The sequence below is a fragment of the Lygodium microphyllum genome, unplaced genomic scaffold (assembly GCF_053477565.2).
Source record: "Lygodium microphyllum isolate KBCC unplaced genomic scaffold, Lygodium_microphyllum_v1.1.10 scaffold_257, whole genome shotgun sequence".
NCBI classification, from domain to species: domain Eukaryota; kingdom Viridiplantae; phylum Streptophyta; class Polypodiopsida; order Schizaeales; family Lygodiaceae; genus Lygodium; species Lygodium microphyllum.
Genome location: NW_028229739.1, coordinates 71,903 through 99,667, shown reverse-complemented (window position 1 = coordinate 99,667; position 27,765 = coordinate 71,903). Strand labels below are relative to the sequence as shown.

Genomic DNA, 27,765 nt, shown 5'->3' with positions numbered 1-27,765 from the left:
CTTCTATTGCTTGCCACGTGGCAGCCCCCCACCTCCCCCACAAGGAAAAAAAGAGAACGCGGGGGCGGGTGCCACACGTCCAGCACCCACCCCCGCCCCCGCCCGCAAAAATCGCGCCTAGTATCTTATATGGAAAAAAAAAAACTACAAAATCTAAGAAACACCTGCAAACAGCAAAAGTTAAAACTTTAAAAATGCTAGTCAACACTCAATAAGACATACCTTTTCTTAAGAAATTGATTAAAAACAGACAAAATGTCCGACCACGGTACATAAAGAGAGAGAGAGAGAGAGAGAGAAGTTCAGCTACCATGGGGGCCTCATAAGACTGATATACGCATGTCCTCTTGTGGACTTTCACTTGCCTAAGCGGCGTCGAGCAGCACTATGGCTGCTTCTGTCCTCCTCTCCTGCCTCCTCTCTCTGCTCCTCTCCCAATCCGCTCTCGGTGGCGACATCGTCCACGATGACGAGAACGCTCCCAAAAGACCCGGCTGCAATAACAAATTCGTCCTGGTAACGCCCTCAAAACATAAAGCAATCTCTCGCATTCGGCACTTATCTCCCAAGCTGTCTAATGTCTGTAGTTGGTAAAGTCAGGCATCCTTGCAATTTTTCCTCCTGACATGGTACTTGTAATCGGTAAAGTTGAGAGCTCACCTGGGATGAGTGACATTTTCAATTCCAACACAGTGTTTGCAATTGGTAAAGTTGAGAGCTAAGCAGGGAACAGTAACAATTTTAATTCTGACATAGTACTTGTAATCCGGTAAAATTGAGAGCTCATCAGGGATCATTAACAATTATAATTCCGACATATTGTTTGTCTGTCTGACAACAGTGCCATTCTTAATTCCAACAGAGTGGCCAATTCCCCATTTTGCAGAATTACATCACGTGTTTCTAGTTGGTAAATTGTGAGCTCATTAGGCATCGGTGCCAATTTTTTAGTTGTAACACAGCTTTCCATTTCCACTGTGCAGAATTATAGGCCGTGCTTCTAATTCGTACTTGTGAGCTCATCAGGCGTCAGTGCCATTTTTAATTTGATCACAGTTGTCCATTTCCATTGTGCAGAACTATAAGACGTGCTTCTAATTTGTACTTGTGAGCTTATCATCCATCAGTGCCATTTTGAATTCCAACTCACTGGCTGATTTCCGTTTGTGCAGAGCTAGAAGATCTGTTTCTAATCAGTAAATTGTGAACTCATTAAGCATCAGTGCCAATCTTACCACACACAGTGATCAATTTCCCACCATAGAACTATGAGACATGTCTCTAATTGGTAGAATGGAAGTTTGTTTGGCATCACTGCCAATTTAATTCCAACACACTGGTCACTAATCAGTAAATTGTGAGCTCATCACACATCACTGCCATTTGTAATTTGCTCAAGTTCCTGTCGTGTAGAACTGTACGATGTGTTTTGAATTGGGAAATTGCGAGCTCTTGAGGCTGAGGATTGGTCTCATCACACTGGTCAATTTCCAAAGGTGTGTTTTTAATCAGTAAATGTGAACTGATTGGGCGGCATAAGTCCCTGGTCAGTTTTCCGATGTGTTGAACTATAAATTATATCAGAATGTTAATGAACATCATGATGGGCGTGCCTTGCACATCAGTGAATAGTCCAGTTGGGGAGTATTTGGGCATACTTCACCAATTGTATTAGGGGCATACACTTGTCATGGGCCACATGTAGTGGAACATCTCCAACACCATCGATTAGTGGTCTTAGCTAGAAATTTTGATACATTGCAGCAATTAGTGGAAGACAAGCCTATTGGGTTGCAATTATCAGCTATATCTCATTGATGCTTTGCTTTCATAACAACTGATATGAATTGCTTGCAGATGTTTGGAAATAGTCACGTGTTTCTCACAAGAAAACATTGTGCCACTATCTCGTAGGTGTGCAGCGCTGGTCCCTTGTGGTATTTCTTTATCTTCAATTGCAAATGGATGGAGTGCAACTAAGATTCTCTAATTTCCTTGCTAATCCAAGTGCCACTTGCCTTGCTTCTTGTGAGGCAAATTAAACCCCAAACTTAAGATTGATTGGTTGGCCTCTTGAATCTCCTTGAAATTCTTCAATTTCAACTACTAGAATTCAAGACTTAGGCCCTCAATTCTGAGCATGGATCTTGAGGGAGCTATGAAACCCTAATTTCTATTGTAAATTAGGGTTTACAATAGAGATGGATCAAAATCTCCACTCATGATGGCTCAAATGGTTGGATTTTGCTGAGATAACTTGAGAAATGGCTCGAGGATGAGAGAGAATGTTGAGGAGAGAGAAAATTCCAGCTTTCATTGCGAGAAAATGGAAGAAATCAATTGCTGCCTTGTCCAGACAGCCACGAATGAAAGCTATCTCCACTGATGAAATACCCCGACTTTGATGTTGCTTGGCTGAAATAGCCCTCGAACCGCTGTCACCTACTGTTGTAGTCTCTTTTGGGCATGTCACTAGTTCTTGAAGGGTCTCGTGCTCGTTGGAATTGGCCTATCAACTATTATAGTAGCAATAGTACTGATTGATCGAGCCGTTTAGCTTAGCCGATCCAGATATTCTAGGCCTCGACATAGACACCGACGACACCTTCATAGGCGGATACAAGGGATCATTGCTCGGGCTAGAGCTAGGCCCTCCATATCGACATGAGATTGTACCATTTGGAGCTCATTGTTACTAGATAGAGCTCTATGTTTTACACATAGTCATAGTTAGTTTTCTTTCTTATAGTTTTTTTTCTTATTTTGCTTTGTGCTACATATTTTACCCAGGCAGTTGTACCATCATACATATGATTGTAACTCATGGTCTCATAGGTCATTTTGGCCATTTGCAGACGTTAATATGTCATTTCATTTCTCTCTCTCTCTCTCTCCCCTCGTGCCTCAAAAAAGTTTTTTCCACTTGTATGGGCAAGTTTTGCGACAATTTTCAGTATTATCTAGCTTTATTAAATTAATTTTCAGAATATTAATTTTAAAAATTAATTTAAAATTATTTTAGTGTAAAAAAAAAACTAGCCAATAATTTCATTGGCTAGGCCAATTTGGCTCCCAAGTATCCCTGAGCAATTATTGACCTTTAAACTAGCATTAATTAATTCATTAATGCCTAGTCTCTAATGTCACTTGGCATTAGTGGCCAATACTTTTACCTTTGGCACCAACTAGTTTCTTGGGGTTGTGGATTGCATATTGTGAAAAAATTGACTTGTGCCTCACATGTGTAAGTCACTTTTATACATTGAATTAAGTTTTAATCAAATGTTAAGCAAAGCAATAAAATTTCATGTCCTTGTGACAATAATTGATGTACCGTAACCATGTCTTTGTCCAAGCATATTAGTGCTTAGTATCCCCTTGTAATGCTAGCTGTCTAGAGGACTCTAGTGCTAGTTGGATATCTCTATCTCGGCAAGCTTTAGAGCTTATAAAGAAAAGTCATGGTTTGGAAAAGGGCCTCTGCCACTATGGGTGGTGCTTCCATCTCTTCTTTGATGATCTCATGTGGTATAGAGGACTTACTCTGGATCATCCGTGTAGGTTTGTCTTTGTAAGTAGTATGGTAGGATTTGTATGGTATGTATTAGTACGATTTCGTACGGAAAAATAGGGTATGTTTGGCCATACCCCCCCAACCTTTTTTTTTTCAAGCATCAACCTTCCACACACACATGGATATACACACACAAACACACACATACACACACACACACTCTCTCTCTCTCTCTCTTCTCTCTCTCTCTCTTTTCCCCTCCCTCAAAAGCCCCTCTCTTTTTCATGATCAAGCCTCTCATACCCTCTTTTTCTCTCAAGCCTCTCTCTCTCTCATGATCGAGCTTCACACCTCCTACATTTCTCTTATTTGTATGATTATTTATATATGATGTATCCAATCCTATCTATGTACTTGTAACTTGTATATTGTAGCGCATATTGCGCATGCAACATATACGATAGAGGTGTTGGTATGTTACCCTCAAGTAATTATCTTGTATACTCTAATAGCATTACTTTTTAGACTTTACACACTTATTCTATCATCTTTAGTCCAAAACACCCAAGATGGCTTTTTTTTTTTTTGGATACTAATATTGTATTGTACCTTACAAAATCTTAAGATACCATTTAGTACCGTATTTTATTATACCTTATGGTATCGTATCTTTCATACTTGACAACTATGCACCCGTGGAATCATGAGTACTAGAGGTCTCTCCATTTGCTCCCATCCCTCATATATTGCCTTCGCATCTTGTAAGTTCTTGCCACTTTAGGTTTTTCCTCATGAAGAAGAGGCAATAACCCTCGCCTCTTTGGTTCCCTCATGATCAGGGATTAATGCCTTCTCAGAGCTTTCAATGATGGAGAAGCTTGATAGGGCGTCATAGGATCGGAAGAAGAAGGTGCCTGAGACATTATGAGTCACAATCGAGTCGTGTATGAGTCTCGCACAAAGACTAGCCTCTACAATCACCGTAGGATACTCTTTAGAAGAGCACCAAATTTGATACCATATGAAGATATGCTAGGGTTTGCACTTAGGAAACATAGCATGCTTGACCAAGACTTAAATACAAAGACTCAGAAAGTGACAAGCAAAACTCATACCCTAAATGCAAAACATAAACACAACTTGAAACTCAAACACATAGACAAGTACAAAGAGAAGAAACTCTGAAATGAATGAATATTGTAAATGAATGTAAGAGTGTATAGATGCCCAAGGGCAAAGCAATGGAGTGTTGGAGTGTGATGTCCATTGGAGATTAATCCGAAGTACTGTGACCATTATTCGGAGTGATGGAAGGCGAGGAAAACATCAAACACTAATCACTAGGCAGTCAGAAAACAGAGACCACAACAGAGATGATGCATGATGATGTGAGTGGCAGTAGAAAGCTGCAAATGCAGCAATAGAAGGGCCACCTGGAGGAGGAAGAACACAACCAACTGTCGCTTGTAGACAAGAGGGCCAAATGCAAGCTCTAGAAGTTTGCCTAATACTGAGGAAGGGCACTGCCAACTATCGCCTGGCTGATGAGGATCAAATGCAAGGAGCAGGAGGCAGTTTGATTGCTGGCGATGGCTGATGGGACCAAACGCAGTAGGAGGGAGGTGCTAGATAGTAGGCGACAGCAATGAAGAAGGTGCCAACAGGCATTGAAGGAGCTGTGGAAGAAGTGGCAATAATCAGAAGGTTGGACCACCGCATGGATTAAGGCTGATGGCTGAAATCTACACATAAGGGTGAGAACCTACATGGAAGGAGTGAGGCTGAATGGTGGGCAGCTTGTCTATTTATAGATATTGAAGGGTGCCCCAAAAAATTAGGGTTTTGGGGGACCATTGGAACTCTCTCAAACCACGTACCAAATTTGCATTTTTCATTAATTAAGCCTGTTTTGTTTAAAGAAGCTAATCAGCTGAAAGTGCGTTTTAGCTAAACAAGGCAGCCATAAATAGTTCAAGAGTAAGCAAAGCAGTACGAAAAAGTGACAATCTGCTGAGAGATGTGACAGACTGACATAAACTCAAAGCAAGAAGCTGAAAACTGATGATCAGGGATTCACGATCTAAGCTGCACAGTTCCAAGGCTGAGCACCCTGCAGGCTGCCTGCAGTTGTGAACATGGTGGACAGATCTGAGCAAGGGATGGACACTGCTGAAACAATCCAGGAGAGTGACAGACGTGAACAGTGAAGAGAGTTCCAAACATCCTCGTCTTGAGGCTCAGAACCAGAAGATGGATGTGGAGAATGATGAAGTATGACATGAACACTAACAACACTGTCTTGATTCTTAATGGTGGTAGTCGCTGTATTGGCTGATGCATTTCATTGTTGCAAAACTGCTACTCTAGACAGGTTAAACGTACTGGACTTACTACGAAGGCCAGAGTGCTTTCACATTTAATTCACTTTCCATAGACTCGATATGTTCTTGAAAGACTCACATTTGCGTTAAACCTTTGTTACATGGAAACAAAGATTGGTGTTTTTACTGGCCATTGGTTATTAGTCCAATGAAAAGATTAAGCATCTTAGTTTTGTACTTGGTTGTGACTTGTGTGTGTCTTTATATATATTTTTTCTCTTCATAAAAATGAGAACTTATTTAAAACTCTATGGTTCATGGTGTGCAAAATGCTGTAAACAGGTAAAGGTTAGAAGTTGGATAAATGGAGTTGAGGAAAATGAGGTTGTAGGAGTAAGTGCACGGTTTGGCAAAGCCATGGAGTCACATCCTCATCCGGCTCATATATTTGATTTGGAAGCTGCTGACCCTGCGACTTGTTGTAATGTGACTTTGAAAAAGGTTTGTATTGCTCCACACATATTTTTTCCTTTACATTTCAAATTTGATGAGTACTTGAAATGTTCTGGAGTACGTTTCCTTTTTAATCTATTTTCCAGCTTACTGGATTTGCGGCATTGACATGGAGAGGAGATTGTACCTTTACAACCAAAGCAAGGGTTGCACAAGCAGCAGGTGCCACTGTTCTTCTTGTGGTCAACACAAAAGAAGGTAACTCATTGGTATATTCTTATTCTTTTTGGTGGGTATATGTGCACATATGCATGCATAGGTGTGTGATCTGTGTGTGCACGCACGTGTGTGCGCGTGCTTGAGGTCTATTGCCTGTCTCTGCCTTCTTGTGGTCAATGCCGAGGGGTTTGTCACCTAACTGCACCACCCTCTCTTGCTGGGGCTATAGTGCCTATGTGTGATCTTCTTTGCTATCACATCTTGCTGCAGTCGTGCTTGGCACTGGTTCCTCTATTTTGTTTCCTTTTGTCACCTTCTTCGGCAGTCATGATCACTGCTGGATTTCCCATTATTTCTACTGTCACCTTCTTTCTGCTTGTGTGTACATAAGTGTGGCTCTTTCTCCCTGGTTTTCATATTACATCTGCTTCTCTTGCTTCTGTTCAGTTCCTCGTCTACTGCTTTTGCCTTCCTCTGTGTGTGTGTGTACAGAACAGAGGTTTTAACACACACACACACACACACACACAGAGTATATTAACGTCTCTAAAAGGACAATGTGGCCTATGAGACCAAAGCAATACATACAATGATGGTGTGTTTCTCATCTGGAACGAGAAAAGATGAAAAACATGCCTATAAGACTGAAAAAATGAAATAGTGTCCTATAAAAGGGAAACATGTCAATGATCTAAAAGTGAAAGTAGAAAAAGGAAAACTCTCCATCAATGAGATGTTTGTCCTCTAAGGAGGTGTATCTCTACATGGCTGAGGCGTCTCGGCATCTGTCTCCTGTGGTGCTCGATGATGGCTTTAATTTGTCTATGGTGTGGATGTCTAGGCCTTCGTCCGGGTGGACGTGGGCACCTAGACCGGCTAAGTGCCACTGCTCGATCCAAAGGGACACCTACAGAAGATGAGGTCCAATGATGATGTACTTCTGTAGGCTGTGTGGCAGTAGTAGTGGTATCTGCCATACTCTGTCATGTATCAGTGAAAAAGTCAGTGACTGCTCTCTGTCTATGTGAGCCGAGTTGTGGGGGCCTCCTACTCCGTAGAATTGTTGCTTTGCGCCTCTGGAGCTCCAAGAGGAAGAATCCCAAGCATCTCTGATCCTCAAACTGCATGACCTGTCTCAGGGGTCCAAAACCCTCTCGAAACAGACAGTGGTATCTAGCTCGTATATCATAATATACAGTGCATCGGCAGATGTAGTGTTCCTCTGTCTCTGGCTCTCTGTCGCATGGTGGGCATATGCGTTCCTCTGTCTGTATACCCTCCCATCTGCCTGTCTCAATCCTCAGGTGGTGGGATGAGGTGCGGATCTGACCAATAACTGTGCGTAGTCCATGAGGCAGCTCTGTGTCCATGTACTTGGGTTGGGTGATGAAACCATCCTCAGATACCTGAAGAAAGTGGGTCTGGTAGTGTGCCATCCTCGTGCCAGGGGGGGAGGGGGGTCGGATCCAGGTTTTCTCCGTATCTAACTTCAGTATGTCTGCTCTGATCACATGGTTTAGCTCTGATCGGCTTAGGTCAAGTGTAGGGCAATCCAGGCTATAGTCAAAGGGGGTAAGTCTGTCAAGTTGCAGCCCATGTAGACTCATCCATGTACTCATCTGAGCATACCAACAATGTCTGTCAGCATCTGCTGCTAGTTGTCTAGAAGAGGCCAGGGCTAGTCGTGGGTATCTATCTTGGGGGAGCTCCTATAGTCTATGTATGAAAGTCACTACCTGGACCAAGGCCTCAGCCACCATGGGTGATGCTCCCAACTCAGCTCTGATAATCTCATGTGGGGTCGAGCTCTTCGCTCGTATCATACGTGAGATCATCATGACCAGTGGTCTTTCCATATGCTCCCACCCGTCATAGTATTCCTTTTCTGGTCCATCCTGAGAGAGAGAGAGAGAGAGAGAGAGAGAGAGAGAGAGAGAGAGAGAGAGAGAGAGAATCTGCACGCGTGCATGTGAGAACAAGTTTATGGATTTCTCCTTCCATACTATGGCAACAGAGTATCAGGTCTTTGAGCATTGTGAAAAATTTCCCGAATTCATAAAATGACAGCATATATTGTGTGATGTTGATTCTAAAGTATCAGTTGGACAACAAGATTTGCTTGAACCTCAGTTTGTTTTTGGGTTTTGCACGAATATTTTGTTGAGGGCAGGAATAAATAGACTGATCCTCGACCTCTAGAGACCTTTAACTACAAAATCAAATTGCCTACAATCGTCTTGCCTCTAAAGAGTATTCTTAAAGAGCAGCTATTATATTTTCTCCCAAAAGATGCCATTGGCATAGGATGTAGCCCAATGGTTTCCATTCATTGTTGGGGCGCATATGTAGGTGTGCATTTTGCTGCTCGTGGTTTTTAAGAGCAGTTATTATATTTTCACCCAAAAGATGCCATTGGCATAGGATGTAGCCCAATGGTTTCAATCCATTTTTGGGGCTCATATGTAGGTGTGCATTTTGCTGCTCGTGGTTTTTAAGAGCAGTTATTATATTTTCTCCCAAAAGATGCCATTGGCATAGGATGTAGCCCAATGGTTTCAATCCATTGTTGGGGCTCATATCTAGGTGTGCATTTTGTTGCTTGTGGTTTTAAAGATGTTTTGCTTTCAGATGATGAACCTAAGCAATTGATGCTGGAAAATTTGTATGGTACATAGTTGGTACATGTTCTTTGTTGGTCTCCAACAAAGAATTATCAATCTCTTTGGATTACAAGTTAGAAATTCTGTTTTCATTCCCATCCAAATCCGTAGAAGAAGAAATACCTTTCACAATATCAATTCATAAACTAGTGATTGTCGTAGAGGATGATGAAGTATGACGTGAAGCAAGAGCAGACTAAATCCAGTTTTTACATTACATCGCATTTTTTGATGTCTGCACACATTTTCTTTGTGCCTAGCAAGTATCTAAACCGACCTTTTCCTTTCCATTGCCTTGAATATTAGAAACAAGAACCTATGATAATACCAGTTTTGATTTAGTTTTTTTGTTTCCAAGTGGAATGTTTTGAGAAGACTGCTTGACCATTGGATGCTCATTCTTTTTAGATACAACTTTATCAAACAAAACAATGGCATGAAAGGAGTAATTAGACTGAAATGCTTGATACATTTAATGCATTGAATCTTTGGAAACATATGAATCCTGATAATCCAGGATACACATCCATTATAATGTTTATGATCATGTCTAGTCTAGATTGGATCGTTGGTACCTCTTGAATGCCAATTAATATGATATCTTTGTTTATAAAGTCTAGATAGATATTGTGGGAGCTCTCGCTCAACCGCCAAGACCCATGGACCGCTTATTGCTTCAAGCGTTCCAAGCCGAGCACTAATGGCTACCTCTCACATAGCCGACGTGCCATCTATATCTACGGGTGTAGTGAGCTTACCTCCATGCCGATCGAGTTACCTTCTCTCCCGTACACTCCGATAGTTCCATGATCCAAGTGCAAGCTCCATCCTGAAGCTCCACGCTCCAAGCTCCATTGCCGCGAGCAAGAGAAGAGAAGAGAAGAAGAAAGGAGAAGATGGAGAGCTTCTCCTCCCCAGTCCCTCACCCTCACACACTCACTCCCTCACACTCACACACTCTCTCTCAAGCACAAGCTCAAGCAAGCAAGAAGAAGAAGAAAGCTCCTTTTGGCCACACACAAGAATGAGCTTCTCATTCACTTTTTAACTTTATATACAAAACCCTAAATCCCTTTTGGGCGGTCATCCCCTTATCCCCTTTTTTACATGGCCGGCTATGGCCTAGGCCATTTTTTCCATTGTCCTCCTATCTTCCTAGCTTTCTTCCTATTGCCCATCTACCTTTACAAGTTGGATGGGTGAGAGCCCGGCGCTCTTTAAATTAAATCATGATGCGCTTGCGCTCTTTTACAAAAGTATTGACTTGCGCTTTTTCTTATGCGCATTTTTTCTTTATTTAGGACTTTTCTACACTTGTGTTTTCATATTTTTCTTGGTGTGCCTTCGTCTTCCGCTTACTTTTGCCTTGGCCTTTGTCTTCTGCTTTAGATTTTCCGGATTTTTCACCTTGTTTGTCTGAGGGTTAACATTACCCCCCTCCTAGACGAGTGCCAGCCCCATGGCACTCGCCGTCGTAGGTAGCAGGCTTTGGCATGCACCGAAGACGTGGGTGGAAGGGACTGCTGTGGTTGGCCTTGTAGAAGTTTTGGTGGTGGTGCGGAGGAAGGTTGGTGGGGGCACGTTGTTGGCCTGGGTGGCTGGTGATAGGGTTGTTGAAGTGGGGGATAGGGCTGGCTTTTGTTGGGAGTTGCGCTCATGGGTTGGCACAGGTGTTGATGTTCGGGGGATTTTGGGGCGGGCGATGATTTGTTGGTGGGATTGCACGATGATGGAGGATAAGAATTCAAAGTTGAGTGTTGATGAAGAGCTGATGGTACTTTTGTTGGAGTTTGCAATACTTGCCATTGAAAACCTCTCATATGTGGTCTCTCCCTGGGGTAGTGCTAGTCTTCTTATCGTGCACAAGACATAGTTTGATTAGTTTGGGAGACAGGTCGAACTCTAAGCATTGTGAGAGTAATGTCCTACACTTGAGGACCCAAAATGTGTATATATTTTGGTGCAAATATTATGCGAGTGTTTGTGCATACCTAGATATTACGTAGTTAGAAGACTGCGGTTCTGGTTCCTCATAATATGTGATGAAGCAAAGTTGTCCATGTTGAGAAGTAAACAGGAAGGTGTATGAGATATCCGTTGCGTTGTGACAGCACGACGCAGCATAATTGAACATAGGTATACCGCACTTTTGGTAGCTAGTAGCTATTGGACTTGCTCGATGAGTACGGTATACTTTTCATGGCCATTTGCGCTGTGCTTACCACAATCGATTGCAATGGTATTAAGGCAGAGTGCAAGAGGGAATCGTGCAAATGGGTCAGGGTGATAGGTCTAACCATAGGCAAGACAAGCTCCCTAGGTATGTCCTGCTCTTAATGTGTCCTGAACAATTGTGGGTGATGCTAAAGGGCTAGGGGACTAGGGACGGAGCTAGCCGATCAAGGTTACTGGACGTATCTAATTTGATGACCCCTAGGTGCTTTGTTGTGATCGTGGGTGTTTTTTTTTTTTTTTTTGGGACTTGCTTGAGTATAACCATTGCAATATGTTGAGGCTATCAGCCTTTCAATGGGTTGGGAAATATCGAGATTCGAAGGCTCAGGAAATGGATATTACAACGATGATTGTGTCCTAGCCTCGTTGCTAGAGAAACAATTGTTGAGATGGGGAGATACACTTGAGATTTTGCAATCCTCTTTGCAACACGCGATGCCGGTACAATTGAGGTAACAACTGCCGTGAGCCAAATGTAGAGCTTGACCCAGAAAGAGAGCGCAGCCAATGACGATGCTTTGGGCCATGTAATGTAGGCGGTTTGCAAGGGTGATTCTCACTTTCGGCAGTGTGGCTTCCATCGAGGCTCTTTGTTCTTAGTATTTCTATTGCTTTTTCTGTGATGGCTCTTTGTGGGGTTAGTGGTCTTGTGGCATCTTGGACATTGAACGCTTTCGTATAAAGACTTGTGTCGTCCTGCATCCACTTGATAACTTGTGAGAGTACATGTACGTCATATGCCTCAACTATAATGAACACGTGCAACGTAAAGAGACATCACTTATTTGAATTCCATGGTGTTGACTTAGATACCTATTACCTTTGCTTGATTATCTTTTTCTTTTGCTAAAGGCGTGAAATATATTAAACGTAGATATGGAAGGTTTGTACAGTTGGGGAACATGTCTCCATTTAACCATCTAGAGACAAAAAGTCATGGCCAGGTAGCACTTGGCAAGTAGCTTATACAATCATAGGGCCTATTCCATTCGTATGAGGCAGGGTGAATTTGGGTGATCAAACGACTAGGGCTGTGCCAGCGGTAGGCTCCTGTCAGGCTGGGTAGGGAAGATATTGGCTGGGACCCAAATGATGTAGTCCTTGGCCGCTACCGTTTCAAGAATGCTTTTAAATATCTCATCAAATTCCTCCTTGTTTTTAGCGTCCCTATCTTCTTTTGAGCACTTGGTGCTTGAGTGTCTGGGGAGGGTCTGCATGGTAGGGGTTGCCACCCCCCGGGCATGCCCTTGAGTCTTTGTTCTCCTGGCCTGGGAAGTCTTTGGCCTGCGTCCGAGGCGGTGTCGCTTAGGGTCTCTTTTTGGTATGTACCTCTTAAGGATAGGCACATATCGCTCTGGTGGAGGCGCTTGTGCCTTATGCTCCCTTCTACGGAGGAGAGCTTCCTTGCATGCCAATTGCACTGTGTGCTCCATGACGGCTACTGTGGGGAAATCTGCAAAATCTGAATCAAGGTTAGGCTTTGAGGCAGGATAGAATTATTTGCTTGAAAGGGATTGAACAATGGATTATCAAGCGCATACGAGGAGGAGGGGCGAGGCGAGACATGCAGTGTTTGTTGTAGAGGGACGGCCCCCGTGATGATGTTTGTTCCGCTTGGATGCGGGGCGTATTCCAGCCATTAGCAGATCTTGGCTTATGCAAAGTTGCATAGACTAGTTGTCATGGAGTGGAGTAGGGCTCGTCCCTGGAAGGATAGACCGAAAAGGAAAAAGATGTATAGAAGGGGACGGTGCCCCGTCTACGCCATCAGAGATGTTGGTCAGGGCTTCCTATGGCGGTAATGAGGGTTGCATGCCCTCCACCTAGAGGCGGGAATGGTCACACGACTTCTAAATGTGTGGTGAGAGGAGGACTTGAGGAGCTTAGCTTGTCAAACCCAAATCTTCTCCTTGCGCTTGACTATCATTGCTTGTGTGTGTTGATATTATCTATACAGGGTCACAAAACTCATTGTTTATTTATGTACATATTTACGAATCCATGTCACTTTGTGAGGATAAAAACTAATTGTAGAACTCAGGATTGTACTGGAGTGTGGCACATGCATTCAGTACTCGTGGCAGCTTACTCAATAACAATAGATATTTTGTGATATCGAGTAGTATGGTACCTTGTCCGAGTCTACTGGCAACATGTAACTCCTTCTCAGTGAGAACCCTATCAGCCAGAGACTTCTCTTGGCTAGTTCCGGCTAAGTCCATAACCCAAATGGCAGTCAGTACTCGAAAGGAAGTCGGTGCTACATAGGTTGGGTTTCTTTGAGAACGTCATTTAGCCAATCACTTCTCTGAGACTGTTATAATATGGGTTCCTAGTTCGGCCATTGCAACGCGGTTTCAAACCAACATTTTTCAAATTGACTTCAACCCTCTGATTGTTGCTTTAGTTGCTCTATCTCTAAGAGATTTGATTGGCAGAGCACATAATTGAATGTTACAATTAAGCGTAGTTCGTCGGCTTTCTCGTCAGAGGTGAGTCCCATGCGTTCATGCAAGAGCCTGTCATAGTGCTCGTCAAGATGTTCTTGCTTTTCCTAGGATAGGGGAAATGGCAAGTATTCCCCAAGTTGCTTCTTGGAGAATGCATCCATGTCCACAAGGACGTAGATACTGCGAATACCTTGAGTTTAGCATCCAACTCAGTTAAGCATTCTGCGACACTTCTATATTCAACGAGGGCTTGCTTGGTTGCTATCTCATGCAAGGTTCTAGGAGTTTCCCTAGGCTTTAGCATAGCTGGGGGCTCAAGCCTAGATGAGCAAGATTGGTAAACGCTAAGATTGCTTATGCTCTCGGGGTTTCCATGTTTCTCCCATGGCCTTGCTGCTATTGTGTCATGGTTCTCCTTGGATGCGACCTGTATAGTCTTGTCACCCTGTTGTGACAGTGTTGTATCCACTCTTGATTGGTCAATGTGAGTTTTATTGTGACAGTGTTGTATCCACTCTTGATTGGTCAATGCGAGTTCTGTTGTCAGTGGATTGAGTGTTGCAAGCAATTGTTGATGGTAACGGTTGCTTTGATTTTTCAGAACACACGGATGAGTCTGAGGTTTCACCGCTATTAGGAGAGACATCAATGGGTTCATTGGTAGATGGACTCGATGCTTTATTCCTCAGCTCTTCAGCACTCTTGGTCGCAATCTTCTTGGTGCCTACAACCATCTGCAATTGTCGTTGTTTTCGCTGTTTTGTCCTCTTTTTCTTGGGCAATTGCGGTGTCGCCTTTAAGGACTTAGGACCCTGAACTAGGTCAATCGTTGATGTGCTTGGTTGGGCCTTAGCACTCTCTTTCTCTGGTGTGCTCTCATGGGACTTAGCTGTGACCTGCTGAACAGTCTTGCTAGGTTGATTGGTCGGATGCGCCATCCCCTTGGCCATATCTTTGAGAGGTTTCTCCTCAAGCCTAGGCTTTAGGTGCTTTGGAAGTGTTGGTGTTGTCAAGGATGCTGGTTGCGGCACCTCCTCCATAGGTGAACTGCTAAGGACACATTCCGCAACGGGCATTGTCACGGCCAAGGGCTGTGACTGCTGTGATCTCTGATTGGAAGTAGTAGCAGCTAGTTCAGTGGACTAGCTACTATTGGTGGATTGCGGTGTCAAGTCCTTAGGCCGATTGGAAGTGGTCGTGTCTTTTGTTGCCCTTTGAGCATTCACTTGTATAGATCGAGCATTAGTTGAGCTAGCCCGGGTGGATTGCACAGGCATATCCTTGGGCCGAGAGCTATGGGTGGTGTCATGTTCCACCTCTTGGACATTTGGAAGCTTAGTTGGAGATAGAGATTGGGATTGAGCAGTTGCACTTAACGATTGCTGTTGTGCTTCATGTGTCCGTTTAGGAAAAGAGGATGTAGGAGATCTGGGACTTAGGTGGACTTGGCACTGGCTGAAAGATTTACTCGTGGCTGTTAGACGATTGTGCCATTTGCTTTGTTGAGTAATCAGCCTTCTTATGAGGAGGGTTGTGCTTGTGGTGCTTATTATCCTCTTGGGAAGTCAAAAGCTTCTTGAGCACTAGTGGTCTTTGTGCATGCTTAATGGCTACATCTGACATTTGCTTATTAAGCGTGCTAGGCTGAGGTTCTTCCTTTTGAACACTCATGTTTGGTGTCTTGCCACGAGACCTAGAGTTTCTCTTAGATTTCCTCCTCTGCTTCTTTGCTTTTGATGCAATCTGGCCTTCAGCTGATACAGGTGGCTTAGTAGGGGGGTTTGGTACCCAAATCCATCGGTTATCTGCATAATACCCTTGAGCACATAGCAACGCTTTGGATATCTATCGCGGCGTTGTGCTAGCTCTTCATCAATACCTTCGTCTATAAGGCTTGGGCTTCTTTTGTGGTCTTCTACGATATTTGTAAGTCCAAAACCTGTCCTTGGCATTGCCTCCTGATCTTCTTGTTTCAAGCATGGCCTCACTTACTGGTTCTCGTCGTTCAACTTGTGCTTGTATCAACTCTTTCAACAGGTCCTTGTTCTCATTACTAGGCTTGCCTGTTATGTCAACACCTTTCTTGCCTTTCCCTCGAGGTTCGATGAGGTCACCTTTGCTAAAGGTTGTGATTATCCTCATACCTTTCTTGCCCCGAGACCTAGAGTTTCTCTTAGATTTCCTCCTTTGCTTCTTTGCTTTTGATGCAATCTGGCCTTTAGCTGATACAGGTGGTTTAGTAGGGGGGGTTGTTACCCAAATCCATCGGTTACCTGCATAATACCCTTGAGCACATAGCAACGCTTTGGATATCCATCGCGGCGTTGTGCTGGCTCTCCATCGATACCTTCGTCTATAAGGCTTGGGCTTCTTTTGTGGTCTTCTACGATATTTGTAAGTCCAAAGCTTGTCCTCGGCATTGCCTTGTGACCTTCTTGTTTCAAGCATGGCCTCACTCACTGGTTCTCGTTGTTCAACTTGTGCTTATATCGACTCTTTCAACAAGTCCTTGTTCTCATTACTAGGCTTGCATGTTATGTCAGCATCTTTCTTGCCTTTCCCTTGAGGTTCGATGAGGTCACCTTTGCTAAAGGTTGTGATTATTCTCACACCCGGTAGTGTTAGGTGTATCCTCTGTGCTCTGTAGTCGGCCTCACACTTGGTCGCCTTTTTGAAGGGTCTTCCAAGGAGGGTTTTCTTTCCGCAATTAGTACTATTTGGAGGAACATGAAATAGGATAGGCAAGCTTTCAGTTTTAATTGTCGTGAGGATTTTGCACTTCCCTATAAGTGCTTGTGGGTGTCCCCCGTAAGGACTAAGAGTTGCATTAGTCGGTGTGAGCTCTGGTTAGCCTAGTAGGGTCCATGCTTCATAGGTCAAGATATTAGAATCTGCTCCTTCATCAATCGGAGCATTGATAGTGTGCTCTCTTTTCGCGGTGAGTTTGATCCTAAGATAAGCAAGCGGTACTATGTCTTCATCTTCCGGGTCTTAGCTTATAAATTTAAGCCTTCTGACAAATGCCCTTGATTCCCCAACTGCATGACCAGATGTGGATTCTCCAATGATGTCTTGGATCGCCTGTGCAGTGCTATTCAAGGTGCGTCTATCGTTAGGACTGTCATATCTAGTCATCCTCGCAGTTGTAGCTTGATGTTGCTTTTTGCTTTGACTAGATGTAGTCCGAATGCAATACATACGTGTTTTTGCGGTGTGGCCTTTTTGCCCTTGTTGGCTAGATTGGCCCATTGAGGTTTTAGAGTCTCTGTTTATCTTTGTTCGGGTATGGGCTTTTGGTTGCTCTTTTGCAAGTGAGAATCCATGCTTGTGTAGAGCCATTACTATACTAGGGTCTAATTTGGAGGACCTGTCACGACGCGCGTTTTTTCTCCAATCTACTTGGGGGAGGTGCGGAGGGGGTGGAGCCCTCTTTGCGGGGGTCCGGGGGGGGGGCAGTCCTCCTCGGTCCGCAGGGCCATTACGGTAAATGCCATGCACGATTTGAAGGACCGTTCGTATCCAAGTTTTGAACTACTTGCTCTAGATTTCAGTCTAGTGATAGGTCTATGATGTGCTTTTAGGTCTATATGGTCTCTATGTTAGTTTCGGGATCTATGGGTTAAATATTTGAAAAAATCCAAATTCGGCCCAGTAGGTCCGAATTGCAGGGGCCGAATGCCCGATTCAGCCCGTCCGAATGGCCGAGAGCCAAATGTAATTGGTCCGAATGTCAAATTCGACCAGTCCGAATGTGGTTATCCGAGGGCTGAGTGGGCCGAGGGCCGAGTGGTCGAGTCAGGTGGGCCGAGAGCCGAATGGTAACTAGTCCGAGTGGGGTTGGGCCGAGGGTTGAGTGGCCGAGTCAGGTGGGCCGAGTATCAAGTGGTCTGAGTGTTTTACTCGGACGAGTTGAGTGAAAGGTGTCCAAGTGTAGTTGGTCATGTGGGCCGAATGGGAAAGGGCCGAATGGCCGAGTGGTCCGAGGGCCGATTTTGGGACTTGGCCCAGAATTGCTGTTACTCGGATGGGCCGAGCGCAACGCGTTTTTTCATCAGACTTCCAAGAATTCGTCGCATCGAGCGATTGAGGCCTCCCTACCTGTTGAGCATCTCCAGATCCAAGCTACTCATGTAGGGGAAGGTGTGGAATTACCTGGGCTGGGCACATAACTCCTAGATGACCAGATCGAAGTAGGTCCACACAATGAAGCTCTCTCCCTCTCTCTAGCTCTCATGAAACCCTGCAATGCAAAATGTGGTCTTTCTTGCCACTCCTGGCCCCTTATCACCCTGCCAAGGCCTGTACTCACCTTAGTCTTGCTTCCCTTACTAACATTTAACCCAAAATTTCATTTTTTGTCTTTCTTTTCCCTGTTTCAGCTTGTTATATAGCAACAGAAAGCCCTACTGTGTACTCCAATGTTTTGCTCTTATCCTTCCTAAATGCAAGAAAAAATCATAAGGGAAATACCCACACTGCTCCATCATGCTTTCCCAAGTCCAAAACAACAAAAACCTACTTGCTAAGGAGATCGAATACCTCTTCAAACTCCCTCCCTTCCTACCTATCTACCTCAAGCATCGATTCGGGGAAAACTCTACTTCAATGCTCGATTCGAAGTGCGTAAGCGCTCAAGGCTTGAATCCGTTGGTCCCGGCAACGGAACTAAAATGTGGGAGGTCTCGCTCAACCGCCAAGACCCACAGACTGCTTATTGCTTCAAGCGTTCTAAGCCGAGCACTAATCGCTACCTCTCACATAGCCGACGTGCCATCCATATCTACGGGTGTAGTGAGCTTACCTCCATGCCGATCGAGTTACCTCCTCTCCCGTGCACTCCGGTAGCTCCATGATCCAAGTGCAAGCTTTAAGCAAGCTCCACGCTCCAAGCTCCATTGCCGCGAGCAAAACAAGAGAAGAGAAGAGAAGAGAAGAGAAGAGAAGAAGAGAGGAGAAGATGGAGAGCTTCTCCTCTCCGGTCTCTCACCCTTACACACTCACTCCCTCACACTCACACTCCCTCTCTCAAGCACAAGCTCAAGCAAGCAATAAGAAGAAGAAGAAGAAGAAGAAGAAGAAGAAAGCTCCTTTTGGTCACACACAAGAATGAGCTTCTCATTCACTTTTCAACTTTATATATAAAACCCTAAATCCCTTTTGGGCGGTCATCCCCTTATCCCCTTTTTTACATGGCCGGCCGTGGCCTAGGTCCTTTTTCCCATTGTCCTCCTATCTTCCTAGCTTCCTTCCTACTGCCCATCTACCTTCACAAATTGTATAGGTGAGAGCCCGACGCTCTTTAAATTAAATCATGATGCGCTTGCGCTCTTTTATAAAAGTATTGACGTGCTTTTTCTTGTGCGCCTTTTTCCTTTATTTAGGACTTTTTTGCACTTCTTGTGTTTCCATATTTTTCTTGGCGTGCCTTCGTCTTCTGTTTACTTTTGCCTTGGCCTTTGTCTTCTGCTTTAGATTTTCCGGATTTTCCACCTTGTTCGTCTGAGGGTTAATAGATATTTTATTTGGAAACCTCCAAAAACTGTTTGTTTTCTCTTATCAATTTCAAAACGAAAGTGCCCAGGTAATTTCAAGTCATGCTCTACTTTTGGTTGGGCATAGTCACAAGTGACAGTCGTTTTTGGACTAAAGGATTGCAGGGACATTGTTAGGCTAAACAAAAGGCATTTCATAGTAAACCTTTTAAATAGCCCCAAAACTCAAACTTTATAGCTAAAGAGTGTTTTTGTGTCCCATAAGCAAACTCCCATAGTTTGGTTGGTCTCTCATCTATAAATAGATGGCATGCTTAGTCACTTGGTATCATCCTGATTCATTTAGTTCAGCCTGCCCCATCCAGCCTCCACCATTCAGTTGGCTGCTAGCTCCATCGCCTGTTGCTGCCACCTGTCTTCAGGCCTTGGCGCCATCATTTCCAGCTATTGCTTGCTCTACAAAGTGTTTCTATGTCCCACAAGCAAACTCCTATAGTTTGGTTGGTTCCCCATCTATAAATCGATGGTGTCTTAGTCATTTGGTATCCCGGTTCATTCAATTCAGCTTGCCCCATCCAGTCTCCATCACATGGTGGCTGCTAGCTCCATCGCCTGCTGCTGCTACCTGTCTTCAGCCCTTTGTGCCACGATCCATCATTTCCAGCTGTCACTTGCTCTACTGGAGGCACCCACATTCTGCTTTTTGCTCCAGCCTGTTGACATCAGCATCCTACATTGCTCCAAGACTTGTTTCAGCCTGCATTTTGCTGTCTACAGCTTGGTGCTTGTCTACTGGTCACACTTTTGCGTGTTGGACAGCTTCCTTGACTGCCCCAACTCCTAATTGGGTGTTTCCATCTGCGGTGCTGCCCATCCAGTTTTGGCAAGCAATTGTGTTTTCAGCTTGATCAGCCGCCTTGCTGTTGTATAGTTTGTGGAGGTCATAGTTTGCTCTGACACACTCCTTTAGGGTGCATTTTTGCTGCTTGCACGCTTCTCTCGGCTTTGACAGGTAGTCGTAGCACTTAAGAATTTGCATTTGGTGGTTGTCACACTCCGACACCTCTCTCGGTTCATGCCCACAAGAGCTATCAACTGTTGGACAGCTTTGCCTTTGAGCATTTTGTATGAACATTCACTTACTTTCAGCATTCATTGACTTTCTTTAGGAGTTGTACTCTTTGTTTTGCATTTTTCCCTTTTTGTATATTTTGTGTTTTCTTAGTGCAAAACCCTAGCATATCTTCACATGGTACCAAAGCAGATGCTCTTCTAAAAAGTATCTTGAGGTTATCATAGATGACTAGTTTGTGTGAGATATATGAGCGACATGTAATCAACTCATAATGGTTGAGACACCTTGTTGGGAAGCTATGGTGTCCTCTCAGGTTTCTCCTTTAGTGGAGGCCTTGAGTAGACATTATGGCCTCAATGGGGAGGACAACACACCATTTCCTTCTTTTTTCACAGATGTAGCACGGATGATGGACGAGTGGTTCCTCTGCCACATCCTCTACCTATGATAGTATAGTAAAATACATGTTTAGACTTTTTCTTTTGCTTTGAGAAGAAGAGAAATCCAAGCCAAGGTTCTTCTCCTCAAGTATCAGCGTAGAAATCAAGTTTGCAAAATCAGGGATATCATCCTTTCTATTCATAGATAATCTGAAGCTCTTGTATTTATCTCCAAGTCTATCTAAACATACATGCACAACATTATTATCATTAACTACCACATTGATAGATCCAAGAGCTTCCACAATACTCTTAAATTTCAAGGTATAATCATAAATGGATAGGTTGCATTTTTTCACTTGGTTCTAGGCTCCATCAACATTCTTTCAAATGCTAATGTAGTTTGGTAGCATCACTACATTAGGATCTTATCACATCTTCCCTACTTGGCTACACTTTTGTATCTTTAAACCGGCCTCCGAAGAGAGATGTGCATTAGTGAAAGTCAGATGATGAGGATGGCTCTCTCTTTACTTAGGGAGGACATATCACATTTGGGACAATTGTCATCTTCATCACAACTAGACTTCATGCCAACTGCATATAATTCTTTTGGTTCATATAAACAAAAACCTTCTTTGTTATTCCTTCCAGTGTTAGGATGTAGATCTAAGTCACCATTGAGACCCTGAATGGTATGAGTATGTCAATGTTTATAGAGGAGGCTCTAGAGGCAGGTGTACATCTTGAGGTATACTTGTTACAATACCTCTGTTTCATATGATTTTGTTATTGATATTAACCAATCACAATTTCTTCTAATCCCTTCCTTTCTGGTTGATAACTTAGATTCTCTTTCTTCTTCTTTTCGTATCTTAGGATTAGATTCTATGCTTGCATCATCCATCTTAGGTTCAATTCCTTTCATGCTAGATACAATAGGATTAGGATATTTTGTTTCCGTTCCTAGTATATTTTTCTTTTCAGTTTCACATGCTAGCTATCCATAGGTGAATGCCACTTTGCATCATCATGGGACTCCGTTATTGGAAGTGTCATCCATACAAACTGTACCTTACACACACCCACAAGTGATCACATTTGTGTATTCTAGGATGGCTATGTTGGATATATACTTCCTTTAGACATATATTTGTGTCCACTCAAGTGTAGGGATATCCATCCATTACTTTGTTAGCAGTCTACTTAGCTCATGTGTGAGTTTGGGCTTGATTGGGCATTACTAGGCATTTTTTTGAGGTCATGTTGATGCTTATTTTGGCATTTATTGCTGGCCAACCAGCATTAAATGTTGGCCGGACCTGATGCCATTCACGGCATTGTTTGTTCTATTTACTCCAGTTTGTTGGAAATGGAGAAAGAGACAGAGTGAGAGAGTGAACAAGACAATGAGCAAGAGTAGGCAGCAGTTCCACACTCAAAAGATGCAAGTGCTAGAATGATAGAATGAAAGGACAATAGGTCTCAAGTAAGTTTGGACCTATCCCTAACTCAACTAGAGTTCACTTAACTCTAGAACTAACTCTAGAAGTGGTGAGACAACTTATTAATGTACTTGTGGTCACACTACAAACCAACTAACTAAAACATTGGGCAGTGCCCATAGAATTGACAAATTCTAACACCCTCTTGCAGTGCCAATGTGGTAGAAGTATATAAAGATCAATCATGAAAGGGTAGCAAGTTCAAGGACTTTCGAAAAGCCTCAAACTTCTCATGAAGAAGTGCTTTGGTGAAAGTGTTTGCAACATTCTTTTGTGTAGGAACATACATCAAATTGATATCTCCTACATAGGATCTCTCTTTGACATAATGGTAATGTACCTCAATGTGTTTTGTGCGAGTATGAAACACAGGATTCCATGCCACTAGAATAGCACTCTGACTTTCAAAAAGAATGGGTGTAGGACCCTTCAAAGAAATCTGTAGATCAGCCAACATTCTAGGTAGCCATACACATTCCACGGTGAAGGTTGCTATGTACTCAGCCTCGCAAGATGAGGTAGCCACTTTAGGTTGTTTCTTGCTTAGTCATGAAATAAATGAATGGCCCTGAAAGAAACAATGTCCATTAGTAGACTGCCTAGTGTTTGCATCACTAGCCCAATCTAAATCACTGTAAGCGTGTAAGTGCAAGTTTGCCCCTAGGAAATAATAATGCATGTGATTGAGTACCTTGCAAATATCTGAAGATCCGCTTAACAGCTTGCCAATCTAGGATCTCTGGGTTGTGCATATATTTGCTCACCTGAGATATTGCATATTGAATGTTAGGATGTGTGTTGCGAAGGTTAAATGAGGCAACCAACAACGTGGGTGTGAATTGCAACATCATGCATCTCTTAACCATCATGCACAGACAACTTTAGGCTTGGCTTCATAGGAGTGCACAGAGGTTTGCAATCTTACATATTAAACCTATGTAACAGCTTACCCACGTATTGTGCGTTGGGTTTTACTCATGCCTGTCCACAGAAGAGTGTCGATGATCTTAGTAGGACACTGGGGAACTTTTTATTCTCTGTACGAGAGGTTTTCCCCCCCATATTTATTCTCTTTATTTTATGTGCCTATGCTACAAATTTTCAGGCACTTATTGTGTTGCACACACTTTGGGTGTGAACATCCTCTTACAACCCTAAGGTTTAAGGGTTGTACCTTGTACTTTCATTCTACATTTTCAATCTATTGCATTGGATGTCATGCTTCCACTCTACACATTGTCTACTCCACTGTTAGCTGAGCTTCGATCCTCTCCACCTTCTCACATTTGGTATCAGAGCAGCCCTTTGCTTGGCCCAGCTTGTGGCCACCGCCAGCTGAACCGCCATGCTCCAGCTTCTCAACATGCAGTCCAACAGTCAGCTCCATCTCCAGACTTGTAGGGTTGCCAAACAGGCACCTAGTTTGTTCCAGTCTGCCCCCTGCGCTAGAAGTCTGCCAGCTCCGTGTGTGGTGGCAACAACGCCCTTGTAGCGCTCGTTAGCTGCTTGTGACGCCCTTGCCTTGTGTGCCCCACCTACCTGTGCCGCCCCTACCCTGTCTGCGTAGCCCCCTGGCCTGTCTCCTGCACCTGACACGCCCCTGTAAAGGAAACTGCTAGGGTTTGCACTGAGGACACACAGTGTACGACCATGATAGAAACACAAAGAGATAGACATAGACACAGAGAGCAAAACTCAAACCCTAAACGCAAAACTCAAAAACTCAAACCCTAAACGCAAAACTCAAAACTCAAAACTCAAACATAGAAACTCAAACACAAACAGAAGAACGGAGAGAGAGAACACAACTCTGAAGTGAATGAATGTTGTAAATGAATGTAAGAGTGTATAGTGTGCTCAAGGGCAGAGCAATGTTGGAGTGTGACGTCCACCGAAGACGGATCCCAAGTCTGTGACCACCAATCGGAGTGTAGGAGTGCTGAATAGTGAATGGCAGCAGACTGGTCACCAAAACGCAGCAGTTTGGAGGCTGGAAACTGGTAAACGCAGCAGTGTACCACCGATTGGAGGTTGGAAACTGTGCATAGTGTGCTGTAAACAGCAGGTTGAAACAGTGTTTGAGAGTGTTAGGGCATGCAATGCTGAAAACGCAAGCTGGCTGACACCCTGGAGATGAACAACAGTCTGGAGCAATCGCTAGCAGCTGAGAGCTGTCGCCTATAGCAATGGACAGACTGAAGATAATGTGGCTGCAGTCGATGATGGCTGGACAGTAGATGGAGGCGGGCTGTAGGTTGGAAACTGGGCACCAACAACAGCAGAGGGTGTGTGGGCTAGTGTAATCTACAAACAAGGATAATGGCTGAATGGGGGCAGCCTATCTATTTATAGATGTGGATGGGCGCCCCAATAATTAGGGTTTTTACTAAACTCTCTTGAACCGCTCTCCATTTTAGGGCTTTCGCTGAACTCTCTCGAAGCGCTCCTCGTTTTAGGGTTTTACTCTAAAAGAGCATTTTTAGTGTGTTTTGGGGCTGTTTAAGAGGCTAATCAGCAAGTAATGCATATTTTAGCTCAACTGCTTCAGCAGCACCCGTTTGGCCCGTATCCTGTGCCTTGAGCCACCAGCCCGCCATGTCCTCAATTGCATACGTTGCAATGCTGCTTGGAACTGTGCCGCCACCCGTCCGCCACTCTGGTTCAGTGTGTAGCGCACCAACCTGCAGCTTGAGCTTCATCAGCACCTGCCAAGTTTGTTCGTACTGGCTGACAGTCGAGATTAGGGTAAAAGAAAAATTTTAATCAATTTTTATTTCAAATCTCATTCACTGGAAGGGGCTTATGCCTAGGCAGCATTTCTCTGCTTTTGCAAGTGTCTGGGACACATTTCACGCAGAAATTTTGTGAAATTTTGGGGCTTTTGTTGTCAGTTCAAAGATTGGCAAATGTACAACAGTTTCAGTCTGAGATAGATTGTTTTTGAGCATTTTGGGGCAAGAAATTTTGGGGCTTTTGCTTCTATAGTGTTGTTGAGCATTGAATGCACCTTGGACTGTGTGCATTACAGACGATTTTGATAGAGTGTGCTTCAGTTTGCTCTAGCACCTGTTTCCAGCCTTCCACTCATAGTTTGTAGCTGTTTACAGCAAAGTGACTGTTGCTGATCACTCTCCATTTAGAAAACAATCTCGTTTTTGCATATTTCAGGTATTTCAGCTTGCTGCCCACACCCCGGATGTGGAGGACATCGCAGTCCAAGCTGGCCATTGCTGTCTACAATAGTTTGGCGCCTATTTCCAGCCTACCACACACTGTTCAGAGCTGTTTTCAGCATATTGATTGCTGCGGCGTTGCCGCTGTTTTTTTCCTGCGTTTTTAGTCTTTCTCTCTTCTGCAGGTTGTCCTGCCTGCGTTTTTAGTCTTTCTCTCACCTGTTGCCTACGTTTTTAGTATTTCTCTCTCCTCACTTGCGTTTTTCTATTGGTTGCAACCTCTTACTGCTGGCTGCATCCTTCTCCCACTGGCAGCTCACTTCCAACCCTTCCACTGCTCTCTAGCCCCTTGAGGTGGACATTGCAGTTCGTGCTTCAGATTGCTCTCACAGCCCTTGAGGCGGACATTGCGGTTCGTGGTTCATGGTGGCTGACCTCTTCCTTCTTCAGCAAGGCACACTGGTATCCATGGCTTCTTTACTAATAAATGACCAGACTACTGGGTGCTCCTACTGTGGCATCATTGGACACACCACCGATGTTTGCTGAGTTCAACCTTTGCTCCCCATCCCCCCGGAGTATATGTGTCTTCCACCAGGCACTCCTTGTGCCACCTCTCCTTTCTGGGCCACAGAGATTGTTTTGCATCAGCTATCAGAGTACTATGCTCAAGGCAATAAGACGCATCCGATGCACACTAAGTCCTTTCGAGCACATGGAGGATCCATTGGCGCTACGACCTCTTGGAGATCGTCGCAATGCCAACGGTAGTCTTCTTCCAGTTATTTTCAGGTACAGTGGCTTCCATGACCTATGGATTTGCCGTCCGTTCCATCGAGAGACAGTGATTGTTTGATATCGTCGCCTCGTCAGTGTGCTCCTTCGAGAGACAGTGGCTGCTCGACTCCTTCCTCTTCTTGGCTACCCAGTCTGCTCCATTGAGAGACAGCGGCTGTTGCCCACCTCTTGCTCATTTTGAGCCCTACCCTTTCCCACCCTCGACTACTTAGGTTCGAGAGGCCACCTCTGGAACCTCTTCGGCACCCCAGATATCTTCTTCGGCCTGACCAGCGGTACTTCCTTCGTCATCAGATATTTCAGAGTCCGTGATCCATGAGTTTTTGGATTTCCTATCTACTTCATAGGGGGATTCAGAGGGGGATGTTATTTCTTTGCCCTCGGAGGGGGGCATCTACTTTTTCTTCGACTTTAGCGGGGGCCTCTCCATCTCCCATCTCAAAGGGGGAACCTACTCCACATGAAGTTCTTCACCCATCCTCTACTTTCTTGGGGTGGCTGTCTTCGACCAGTCATCTCTTCTACTGATACCCAAGATCTTCAGGTACCACCTTGATTGAGACCTTGGTGGTTCAGCTGTGACTTGGTGATGAGGCCTTTGTATTCCTTCCAACATGGATGCACGGAGCTAGTAGCTTCTCTCCTGAGGTTGAGTTTTGGGTTCTCCAATTCACTCTATCTACTGTTCTTTACTACAGGTTTCCTTTCTGGTGGAAATCTTGGATCTTAGGGATTCTCTACATCTTCTTCCTCCTCTTCTCTTCTTGCCTTTGGTCACTTGGTTAGCATGGAGCCACCTCCCAAGATCGAGTACGGGCATATCCTTATGGTTCTCGGCACCACACAAAGTCCGACATTCCTCCTATGCATTGCATGTTTTCATCATCTTTGTACTAGGGCGCTTGGATAAGTGATCAATTTTCCCACGAGGGACACTATCCAAGTGGCACCTACTGCATGAGCATTCTTCAGCATGTAGCATTGCATCTCCACCTCACTCTTCTCTTGTCCCCCTTTTTTGGACCTGAGAGGGGGTGTTGAGAAACCCTTTACCCTTCACCCGTAGTTTGTATTTTTGCGTTTTTGCGTTTTGCGTTTAGGGTTTGCAGCCCCAAAAAGGGGTGCCATCCTAGACTAACTGTGCCTATTTATAGGCCACTCTCTCATTCATTCCTTACGGCTGATTCATTCAGTCCCCATCACCTCTTCTCTCCAGCCTCTCCACTACCCTCACACCCCTTTAGGAGACCATTGCGGTTCGTGGTTCGTGGCTATCTTCATCATCTTCCTTGTGCTATGGCACCCTTGTTCCCTTGTATCACATTCACTCCATGATTCGAAACTTCATCATTCCATTCATCAAAATTTCTTCTCTCTTCTCTTCTTTTCTCCATGTTTGCTGAGTTCACTCCGTGTTCCTTCCCCCAAACCCTACTGTCTCGCTGATATGTCATCTTTTGATAGAAACAATGGTGTGGATGTTATTGCCT

General features: G+C 44.2%; 1 protein-coding gene across 1 annotated transcript in view; it reads left to right on the top strand.

Moving 5' to 3' along the window:
* Nucleotides 1–276: 276 nt before the first annotated feature.
* The window catches only part of LOC148008224 (signal peptide peptidase-like 4), a 74,541-nt gene continuing 47,052 nt past the window's right edge, over nt 277–27,765 (top strand). The window contains exons 1-3 of the mRNA XM_087674392.1: nt 277–516; nt 6,178–6,336; nt 6,435–6,546. Of these exons, the coding sequence (XP_087530518.1) occupies nt 388–516; nt 6,178–6,336; nt 6,435–6,546 (400 nt within the window). The 5' untranslated portion in view covers nt 277–387. The remainder of the gene's footprint in view (nt 517–6,177; nt 6,337–6,434; nt 6,547–27,765) is intronic.